The sequence below is a fragment of the Alligator sinensis genome, unplaced genomic scaffold, assembly GCF_000455745.1.
Source record: "Alligator sinensis unplaced genomic scaffold, ASM45574v1 scaffold391_1, whole genome shotgun sequence".
In the NCBI taxonomy this organism is placed as follows: Eukaryota; Metazoa; Chordata; order Crocodylia; family Alligatoridae; genus Alligator; species Alligator sinensis.
This window is the reverse complement of record NW_005841889.1, coordinates 2,092,252-2,104,284: the sequence shown is the minus strand read 5'-3', so window position 1 is coordinate 2,104,284 and position 12,033 is coordinate 2,092,252. Positions and strand designations below refer to the sequence as shown.

General features: G+C 40.5%; 1 protein-coding gene across 1 annotated transcript in view; it reads left to right on the top strand.

Annotated features, from left to right (window-relative positions):
• CACNA1D (calcium voltage-gated channel subunit alpha1 D) overlaps positions 1–12,033 on the top strand; it is a 423,598-nt gene that overhangs the window by 357,616 nt on the left and 53,949 nt on the right. Inside the window, exons 39-40 of the mRNA XM_025197108.1 lie at positions 51–152; positions 7,031–7,161. Of these exons, the coding sequence (XP_025052893.1) occupies positions 51–152; positions 7,031–7,161 (233 nt within the window). The remainder of the gene's footprint in view (positions 1–50; positions 153–7,030; positions 7,162–12,033) is intronic.

The window sequence follows — 12,033 nt, the reverse complement described above, 5'->3', positions numbered from 1 at the left end:
TGCTTTTCTGAGTTCCAGATAACATAATCATTGTACCTGTCTCTCGGCAGGGAATCTAGAGCAAGCAAATGAAGAACTTAGAGCAGTTATAAAGAAAATCTGGAAGAAAACCAGCATGAAGCTCCTTGATCAAGTTGTTCCTCCAGCTGGTGGTGAGTAATACAATAAACTATTTTTGCACGTTAGATTTTACAAATGTTGAGAAACCAACTGGTTTTATAGAAATATTGAGTGAGACTTTGGAAATCTGATGTAACCGAGTGCACAATTGAATGCCAAAATAAATATACAGAAATTTAGAGTTTGTTATGTTAGATAATATAAAACTAGATAAGAAAAGTATTCTTTGATTAGAAGGAAAAATACAACTAATATTTTTATGTTAATTTGCTTGCTTGCAAACTATATCTTAGCTACAAAATCAGTATTGATTTCCATAGACTTATCAAGAGAAATAGCATATTTTGTACTAATTAAGCTAACATTGAACATTGGATTTTTGTTTCTAATTTTTTATCCTTTAAATATTTCTGAGGGGGAATGAAAAACTTTCTGTTCCCAGGTTGAAAATAACTTTTTGCCAAATTTGTAAAGGCAAAAGGCTAAACTCTACTCTCAGTGACATGAATGTAAATCCCAAGTAATTCCACTGTCTGCAGATAGTGGAGTTAGTCCAGATTTACACCTAAATAACTGAGATGGGATTATAGACCAAAGCATATAGATTTTTAAATTCTACTGAATTCAGTACGTTGGGAAGAACTACAAGGCCAGATATATTACTTGTTCTTACATACTGTAAAATGACTTGTCAAATCTTTTATTATTTTATATCTAAATATATATAATCATATATATATTTAGCTTTTCTTTTTCAATATATACCTATAAAGTAATATACTGTAGCATAGATTCAGGTGACTGTTTGTTCTTGCTTTTTCAAGTTTTAAAGGTGCAGGATCTGTCGCACGATATCATCCACACCAATAATACATTCAGACATCCAGCATACAGATCCATTGTAATCGTCTGGTATTTTTTGTAGTTTATTGTACTTTTATAGTGTTACTGCAGCTTTCAAAACAGGTCAGACTTAGGTTTGGAAGCAGACTCAAGATCCCAGGCCTGATGGTGTTGGAGGCTGTTCTCTCTCTGAAGGTGACATTCTCAGTCTCTAGGAGAGAGAGAGCATGTTGGCTGCACTGCTCTTCAGCATAATCCAAGAAGCAGCATTAGTTTTGTTGCTGGAGGGAGCCACTTGCTATTGGTGTAGTGGCTGCCAGCTAATAGTGGGGATGATGACAAAAATCTCAACAATCTGACTATCAAAAGGGGAACTGATACTGCACATTTAAAACAACTTTTTGTGTTCTACTTTGTTCTTTTAGCCTTACACCTGAGTGCTTGCATGGCATAGATGAATTGCTTTGTAATTGTTGTAACTATGTGCTTGAGCTTTTTCTGCAGCCTCTGTTCCTTTCAACTATCAGTCTTTCAGAATATTCTGAAGCAATTCTGTTTTAGGGTGGTGGCATGGAATTAGTGTTGCCTCTTGCCAACTTTATTCCCCTATGTTTTTATTGAAATACAGATGCATGCTTCAGAATAGCTAGCTGTGCCTGCCTAAATTAATCTTACAGAAAACATTTAAAGATTATATTCTTAGAATTAATCTTACACAATTCCACCTTAGTTCACTGTTTAACTTCAGTCTCATTTCATTGCTGACTACAAGCTGTATATTGACTTTCAGTTATACTAAAATCCATCGCTAGTTCCATAATACTTATTTTGAAAATTCAGTTCTTCAAAGCAGTTAGGAGGCTGAAAATTTGGACCATCACTGAAACTAGAGAAATTCAGTAAAGTATAAAGAAAAGCAGGTGGGCAAGTCCTTTTTCAAGTTATTTAACAAGATTAGTCACATCTTATAGTTGCCATTGTTTTGTTTTCTTACCAAATCTAGTCAATATAACTTACACCAGAAGAGAAAGTAACTGATTATATCATAACCTACTGAAAGAAATAAATATTTTTCATTCATGAAGCATATTAGTATATACTAAATGACTGTAAAGTAGTTGATATACAGCATAAAGTAGTTCTTACAGAACCTTAATATTCAATAGAATAGTAAAAGGTGACAGTAATATAAGTTTAGTATCTCAAAATCTGTTACCTCTGCAATATTGAATTAGCCAGTGTATGATTTTTTCCCTAGTTTTATTCTTTATTTTTATTCTGAATCATAGAGTCATAGAGAGTAGGGACCCCTGAAGGTCATCTAGTCCCACCCCATGCAAGAAGCAGGATCATCCCTATGCAAATCATCCCATACAGATCCTTGTCTAACCTGTTAGTGAAACTACACAGTCAGTCCTGACACACAACTAGAAAGCTTAACACCCTAACACAGTGGCGAAACTAAAAAGCAGTAAACGGGTCAACCACCCTGAGTGCCAACTTGAAGAGTAGGAGTGCAAAAATTAAGTGTCTGCTGCCAGCAACCATGTGATTGCAGTTGCAATTACAGCGGCAACTGCATGTCACTGCTGCCCCAGGTACCCAGCTGCGTCCCTATGCTGTTGCCCTAACTTACTATATGTAAAGCAGGGGACAACACCAGCCAGGGTAATGCTGCTGTGAGGACAGTTGAAAGGACAGCTTTACTCACCCACATATCAGGCTTCTGGTGTTTGTTAAAAACAAGTTGATTCTCTGAATGTCAGTGGGGGCATCTACACACGCACTTCACTGTGGAGTTGGCTAATTAGCTCCACAGTAAAGCATTGCCATCTACACATACGGCGTTATTAGGCCAAGGTAAACTAATTAATTCTATCATAGGATAGTACTGCCCAACACAAGTACTATTCTATGGCAGAGTTATTTTCTCTACCCCAACACGTGTATAGGGTGACAGGGGCTGGCTGGGGCACAAGGGTGCTACAGTGTAGGGCAGCCTGCTGGCTAGCCCTGGGCTGACAGGCTGACCCCCCCCCCCCCGACCCTCTGCCAGCCAGCTCTACACTGCCCTAGCTCAATTTGTTGCAGTCCTAGGTGCACTTGTAAACACTGAGCCCAGGAGCAATAAACTCAAGCGCAAATGGCACCAGAGTATATTCAGCCACACTAATTTCATGTGCAGATGTACCCAGAGTGAAAGAAACCAAATCATGTTTTTTCAAGCAGATGTAATATAAAAAGAAAGTGAAGTAATTACCAGTGCAGATAATAAGCAATTCCTACACACTGATTTCACTAACAATCAACAATTGATTTAGGTAAAAAAAAGTAAAAGTGCTTTGCAAAAGACAAAATATCCAATATATGCAGTGTTTAACATGAATTAATATTATTAATTAGAACATTGTACAGGGAAAGGAATGCACAAAATCCACTACGTTTTATCTCCTCTTCTAAAATGGAGTTTTCCCACGAGGTCCCCATATTCTGCGTGCAAGCTCATTCTGTCTTCTCTAATACTTCTTGACTTCTTCCAGAATTTTTCTTCTCCTGTAATGATTTCTTTTGCTCTCAGTTTGGTTGGAATTACAAATCTGTCACTTTTCTTGACACCTTCCTGAGCTCTACATCTCTAGCTAGGTCTTTGTTTCTAAAAAACAGAGTCCTTTGGCTTAGCTTCAGGTTGTATATGTCCCTGCCTGTGCATACAACTGTGCCTGTGGGAGCATAAGTCCTCAAGTTCTAAGCATACACAGACACTTATATAGGCAAATCAGGCAGTTGAGAACTTATCTCTTTTGCCATAAAAAAGTGAATACATACCCATACTTACAGGCACAATCCATTGCCTTACCAAAGCGGCCATGCAGTGTTACACCTACTCACTTGTTTTCTCCATAGCCGTTATAATTTTTCCCCCTTCAAGCTCTGTTCAGTTATTAGAGAGGAAATAATACAGGGGATGGGGAAAAACTTATTTAAGGAGCTAATCAAGGATATATATAACACCAAATAATGCTCCTAATTAAGCTAAAGAGGGCAGGTTTAGATCAAATACTTTATATGGCAAATCTTTCTAACATCCGTGGCAAAAAGAGCAGACAGTCAATTGAATAGCCACTGAGAGACATTACAGATGCAACATTAAAGGAAAGGCTCACAGAAAGTTTAGATAATTAAATTGAGAGTTGGAATCAGTGAAGGGAAATTCTGCCTGGGGGACTGATCTTGTGTACTAGCAAGCTCTTTTTTGATGCTGAGCTCCCTTCTTCTCCTGCTGCATACATTGGGAGTTGAGGGGAGCCAGCACCTTTGAGGAGTGTCAGCACATAGCAAAGGCAGACTCAATGATGCTTCTACGTAAGAGACTTCCTTGAACAGACTGAGCTCCCAACTGAGCTACGTTAAACAAATTATATGAAATATTTTTGTGTGTGTGTCCTTTGATGTAAAATAAAATGTCAGGCCAGATTCCTGTCTGCTGTATTGGACTGAAGTTAATGTCTTGCATGCCATCTGTAGATAATTCAAGGAAGTAATTTGGAAACGGAAGCTGTTATAACAATAGAAGTAGGTTTAATCAAAGCTTCTTCTTAAAAATAACATTGTAGTGAATTATTTCCTGTACTTATTACTAAAGTTAAAAAGGCCCTCAAAATGTAATATTATATGCAGTAACAGTAGCATAAAATAAGAAAATCAATTAAACTTAAAGTTGCAAAATATTTCATGTTGCAAATTATGCAGTGCCAGTTAAATGTGTGGGATATCTTGGACATATCATTACATGTAAAGCAGTCAAAGAAAAATCCATTTTAACCAAGTTAAAACCATGTTAAGTATATCATATCACAAAACACCTTGAAAGTATATTTATGTCACTAACACATAAACAATAAACCCTATACATGTCTTGCATGGGCTTTAAGCTTGGAATAAAGTTTAAAGGAAAAAATATTGCTTAGCTGATCTGATTAGAGACTGAAATAACATAGTGCAAAACAGCTTATATATATAAGCAATTATTAAATCTTGTAACTTCAGTTAGTATGCTAGCTTAGGGAGAAAATTGTTGACGCAACTAAAAAAGAGGCAGAGAAGCATATAAAATGTGTATATTATATATCCTGCAGTTTACCTTTTACCTAAGTATGTCACAGTGTCTGGATATGTTATTTAACATTCCTATAGTTACTCTAATAACAGTCACAACTGTACACATTAACCCAGATCCAGAGAGCCTGTCTTTCACACTGAGGTCAGGAGAAATTACAGGAGCGTGGCATCCGGCAGAATTAGACCTACTAACAATAGAATTAACTCTAAACTTTGGTACCAACAATGTTAAAGCACGTTAAAGTTCCCTTTAATGTATAGCACTGTGGTAATTAGCATCATCAGTATGTTAAAATAATCAAGGGAGTAGGTAGCAAATTTAAAAAAAAACCCCCAAGAAACTTCACTCCAGGTAACTCCAGAAAAGTAAGAATATGAAATAATTAGCCTTTTTTTAAAAAAAGAAGAAAATCCTAGTTGTGTAATAAATGCGCTGTATCAAGAAATGAAATCTCTACAAGTGGGGTCTCAAACTGGCCTTTGAAAATAGATGTGCAAAATTAGGAGCTGATTTGGAAACCTGGATATGGGATTTAGGTATTTTAGCAAAGCACTTGTATTTGAAGATGGTAAAGTGTGCTGATTCCTCAAAGTGACCCTATAAGACTTCCTAACGTTTACTCTACTTATCATTTGCCTGCATATTTTTGAATGCTAGATAATTCAGTTTAAAAAAAAAAATTAAAACCTTATCTTTACTTCCATCAGCTATTCTGAGTCAAGATGTTACTGTGAGAAAGTAGTATGCTTTGTCTGATACACCATCATTACTGGTACAGATGCTACCTGAGAGCTGAATCCTTGCTGAAACAAAACTCTCATGGAAATTAATCAATTCTGAAGTAGAGAGATGAGTGCAGGATTTGCTCCCAGTCCTGGCTAAGCAGGAACCACACACAACCCAGCATGAATATCTGGTAAATAGATATATAACTCAGGCTAAGGCACTCCAAGGCTATGGTGATGGTGCACCAACACAAGAACAACACAAGCAGACGGACAGATTAGATGCCAGTGGGCACATCTACATGAGATATTTACTGCAGAGTAGACTAATTAGCTCTGCAGTACACAGCTTGTGTCTTCACGTGCGGTCCTTTTAGGCCACAGGAAACTAATAAAAGCGGAGTTTTTTACGGCACAGCAGCGCATGTGTAGATGCTGCCCTGGCTGGTTGGGGCACAAGGGTGCCTCAGTGCAGGGGCTGCCTGCTGGCTAGCCCTGCACTGAAGCACCCTTGTGACCCAACCAGCCCCTCCACAGCACGTTGAGCTGGGCGGGAGCAGCCACAGGCTGGCAGGCTGACCCCCTGGACCTCCTGATGGCTGGGACTGCTGCGACCCAGCTCAACGTGCTGAGGTTCTGGGTACACGTTCAAATAGTGTGCCTGGGAGCAATAAACTCCAGTGCGATATGTGCCAGAGTTTATTGCTAGCACGTGTAGACATGCCCAGTTTGAAGTGCAATTGGAATAACCTGATTTTGATTTGTTAGCTAATTATGTTTGGTTTGGTAGGAAATCACTGAGTGAGAATAAATGAGACAGGAAATTATCTTTTTTTACTGAGTCACTCTTCTGGATCAAAGTGCATGCCAATTCTAGTACCTTTCATTTATACATTTGTTTCAAGTAGCCAAAGCCAGTAGTTTAGTCCTTTGCAGTTACAAACAAGCTTCTGGTTTGAATAAAAAGGTACCTTCATGAAACTTAGTAAAATATTCTATTTTCTTCTATATTAAAGACTAGTTCAGTTAATCAGTTCTAATTTCAAGCCTAGGTTGCTTGCTAAAAAAATTGCTTTGTGCTAGATGTAGGCTACCTTACTATAAACTAGAACTAGTGTCTATTGAACCCATCACATTTTTTTTTCCTGAATCAGATATGAGTATGTAGGCTATTGATGAAATGTGCTGACTTGGGAGAGATCTGTCTGGTCTGTTCATTTAGATGATGAGGTAACCGTGGGGAAGTTCTATGCCACCTTCCTGATACAGGACTACTTTAGGAAATTCAAGAAACGCAAAGAACAAGGACTGGTGGGGAAATATCCTGCGAAGAACACCACGATTGCTCTACAGGTGATTTTGTTTTTACATTTTAACTAACCATTCTGTAAGCTTATTTGAAATAGCAGGTAGATGATTATTCATGATTGAGCAGTATCACCAGGATTTTATTTAGCTGAGACACTTTGGGCCCTTCATTGGAAGAATAATCCTATGTTTCTGTCTATAAAAAGGTAAGTGCAAAATGATGTTCTTCATGTGTGGCTAAAATAAGTTCTAGCAAAATGACATAGCATATGGTTAATAGATTGCTTGCAGAAATCTGAGACCAAAGCTGCCAGTATAAAATCAGATGAATGAAGTGGTGTTTTTGAGCTGGGAAGTCTCATCTTTGCTCTACAGGGGTTTTTTAAAACTCTCAGTTTAGTTATTTTTGTGTCTAGTATTCTAGCACAGGAATTCTCAAATATTTTCATAGCATGTATGATCTTCTAATAGATAAATTGTCTGATAGAATAACCTTCCTTGTCACTGCTGCTTGACCTCTTCCTTTTCCACTCATAATCACTGAGGAAATCTCCTCCTATTTGCAATCACATAACTTCACATATTGAATATGATAAGAAAAACAAAACACTGAGGGATTGAGAAAAGGTAACAATAAAAACAGCAGGGACAGGGGTGGACAGAGAGTGAAAGGCATCAGGGAGGCATTATAAAGGTAAAATAGGAAGGTGTTTGGAGAAGAATCATGAGAAAGTTGCCAAACTCAGAACCATCTTATACTCAGAAACCCACTGACTTCAGGAGAGTGGGTGTTGTGTGAGACAGACAAGAATTTGTCCCAATATAAAGAGAAGGGCTTTAAAGAGATGCAAAACAAGAGAGAAGGATCATTTCTCTCAAATGTGTGAGTCCTGTCAGCTGTCTTTAAATAAGTCACTCTATTTCATATCTCAGCTATCATTACCGAATTAAGATAATACAGGAAACTGAAATGAAATAATATTTTCCAGAATGATTTTTTTCTTGCCATTTTGACATACGTTTTCACCGTTCTCTTTCTTTCATCTGGCAAACTACTATTGAGTGAAAGACCAGTATTCACATTTACTGAACTGTACAATGCAATTCAGTAGCTGAAATTCACTAATGTTTCCTATTCTGCTTGGAAAGGTAGGCATCCTGATACTAGCAAAACGATTCTCCTTTACCATTGCAGTAAGAAATGTTCACATGTAAGATTTCTAGATTACAAAACAGAGACCTTCCTTTCAGTGAACATGAAGACACAATAACATTCCTTACTTGTTGTCCCTTTGTTAGGGGTGGCCTCAAGACTGTTTCAGATATTGTAATTTGTTCAAGTGGAAATCTTAATACTACCAGGCACAAACTAGCCCAGTATATAAAACATCACTTATTTTCTCCTGATCCTAAAAAATCTGTCATATTTCTAGGAAGAGAATGGCATGCTGTTCAATTGACAGGTATTGCAAGGAATTGTTGCCATGTGTGTGCCCTTATTCCATCCATATGCACTCATCAAAATAATGTTGTTTCTTTATTCTGCCTTCTTTCTTTCATTGGAAAGACAGTTTACGTACTTCTGTGGATTTGGACATTCTCTATTTCTTTGGCATTTGGTAGCGTGAGGCAGGACAGATTATTTTAAGTCATAGTGTCACAGTTCTCCACTCTGCTTTTCTAAGCCAAACAGAAAAAAAACCCTTAAACTCACAAATTCCCAATAAGAGAATATGATAAATAATGGAGAAGAAAGGAGAAAGTAGTCAGACAGGCAAAAATAACCTCCTTCTGGTGCTTTGATCAGTAGTTTTAAATACACTATATTTGAAAAATCAGCCTGTGATCCCCTCTCTCCTTCCCTCCCCTATGCACCTGAAAAGGATTGTGGGTGCTGAGCCATGACTTACATAATATTCATTTCACATAAGATGTAAAATTTTAAAAGTGAGGGTGATTAACCATTGGAACAAGTCACCAAAGGATATGGGGCGGATTCTCTGGTAGTGGCAACTTTTAAATGAAGATGGGGCATATCTTTTAGAACGGTAACCCATTTCAAACAATAGTTAATTCAGAAAAGATCTATGGTCTTTCTTAGGAAGCCAGACTTTACTGTGGTCCCTCTACCCACATAGTCTGTGAATTCAGTGAATTCTGTTTCACCCCCCCTCTCTCCAGATTAAAAAAATCCAGTGGGAAGATTGTGCCTAGACGCTGTGTGCTTAACTAGGAAGAGGGGGGCAGGAGGCTTTCCAATCCCATTACATATCTGCATAGGGACTGACAATAATGGCAGCATTTCCATGAGATATGACTGAGCTTTCACAGTAGTCAAAGCTTGGTATTACACTGAGGTCAGTTAGACCTGATCCCAAGTATGGGATAGCAGTCATGTTGTCTTTGCATTCCTTGAACTTCCAGGAGAGAAGGGTACACCTCTCCAGGTTCCCACTAGTGTCACGATCCGTGGCCCCATTTTGAATTATTCTCAGAGTATCATTGCATATATTTTCACAAAGATTACCATAGATACCCTTTGCAGCATGATTTAGCAAAATGAAAGCAAAAAATTTGCACTGCATTTCCAAAATTACCTGTGCCAAAAGAGAGTATGAGCTTCTGCTAAAACCTGTACAGTACAAAAAGATTGATTTCTAACAGAAAGCATTTACTGAAGAAGAGTGACAGCATAAGAGCAAAACCATCTGTTGCTGGGGGAGCTGGTAGCCTGCCAGGCAGAAGCAAGTAACCAATGTAACAGCAGTAGTACTAAGTGGATGACCTCCTGTTATCAGTAGGAGATCATCAGTCAGTGCCGTGTATCAGACTCAGCCTTTGTCCCAGAGGGAGGCATTAACCTGCCTTATACCCTGCTATTGCTTTTTCTGTTACTGCCATTTTTCACATTCACAGGTAAAATTACCCTTATTTTGTACCCAGTTCTCATCCCCTGTGTAGCTCATTCCACATCTGAATTTACTACGTAGCTTAGAGCAGGGCTGTCCAACAGGCAGCAGGTGGGCTGGATGTGGCCCTAGGGCTCCTATCTGGCCACCACTCCCCGCAACTGCTCCTGCTGCTGTGGTGACTAGGGCCTCTGGGGCGAGGAAGCATAATGGGAGAGGGTCTAGTGAACATCCTGGCTGCACAAGAGTGACAGGGGGCTTGTGTTGCCTACAGGGGGAGCTTATACTGCCTGCCGGCAGCAGGAGGGCTTGCATTGCCCATACAGTGTGGTTCGTGGGGAGTGGGGACCTCACAATATGGAGCCCATACAATGTGTAGCCCATGGAGCCCATGACCAGTTCCATTGTTGGACAGCCTCGCCTTAGAGCCTTCCCAGAGGGGTTGAACCCACATGTTTGAATGCTTGTACCAGGTGTGACAGTAATGCTGGAAAGGCCTTCTCCCCTTCTTCAAACTATTGGCTCATCCCCTGCACATCTGTCATTGGGACCTAGATGGGAAACTTGGGACTTTTCTACAGTCTGCTTTAGCAATTGAATTAAGTTAACAGAATAAAGTACTCTTGCCCCAGAATAAGTGTGTAAACAGGGAGTTGGGAATAGCTGTTTTGTTTTAAATTCAAAGATCCACCCGCCATTTTGAGTTAAAATCCCTGTGTGGATGAACCCTAAGTGACCTATACCACCCCATTTTTAAAGCTGTAGCACTTGCAGTCTTTTCAGTCACAATTAAGGAATGTTAAGACTGCAACAATTTTGGTCACATGCAGCTAGATACCCTCCTGGAGCTGAGAACTGCCTGTGATATACCTAGCATTTCTATTTGTTTTAAATTAGTCCCATGCATTCCTAATATATTGCTTTACTTGTATCTGCCTTAACAGATAATAAAATCAAATTCTGAGGCTACTGGAAATATGAAATCCTATGGCTAATTACGTTTTTGACTGTATTTACAAATATTCATGCTATTTAACACGTTATAGATAAGCCAAAAGTAAAGGCCAACCAAAATTACATATGTCATTACCAGGGATCCGGGTATTCTATTTCCCATGGAACAACTGAGTAAAACATAGGATTCCCCCTTTACTGAAGGAAAATGTGGGTTTCTCATGGTAAGGGAGAAACCTGTAGATTTTGCAGTTTTGCAAAGAGCTCTTTGAAGGCTGGCAAAGTTCCAGCTTGCAGGGGGCTGGGAGGGAGTGGGAGAAGGGCGGTCAGGCAGGGGGCTCCATGTGCACGTGCACATGGCTGCCACACAGCCTGGATAGCAGCTCTTGCAGGTAAGTGGAGGGTGGCACTGAGGCCCCCATAGGCATGGAGGGAGTTGGACAGGACTAGGGCTGGTGCTGCTGCCCAGCTGGGCAGTGAATAGGGCTTGGGGCCTGGGGCCATAATGCATGGCCACAGGGCCCTGGCAGGGAGTGGATGTGAGGGGCATCAGCACTCAGGGCCGTGGGCTACTTGTCCAGGGGGCAGGGGGGTGGGGCCACCTCCCCGCCGCTGTGTGCACTCCTGGGAGGGAGGGGGTTAGAGGGGACCTGTTCTGCCCAGATCTGTGTACAAGGCAGGGGTGGGGGTGGGTGCAGGCTGCTTGCTGCAGGCTTGGGCTTCTGCCCTGCTGCCCTTCGCATCCCAGTAGGTGTGACCCAGTGCTGCAGGGCAGAGTGGGGCCGTGCAAAAAAGTTGCTTGCCACTGCCAGCTCCATGCTGCCCTGGTGAGGTAGGAAGGCTGCTTGCACCCATTACACCCATTGAGTTGCAGAGGGCAGCAGGCTGGGAGCCCGAGCCTGCAGTGGGCAGCCCATACCTGCCCCCGCCCCCACTTCCACCTGTGCACATATCTGGGGGGCACAGGTCCTTCCTGCCCCTCCCCCCTCCCAGAGTGCATGCAGTGGCTGCAAGCTGGCTCCTCCTCCCCACCTGAGCCTGCAGCACCAGGCAG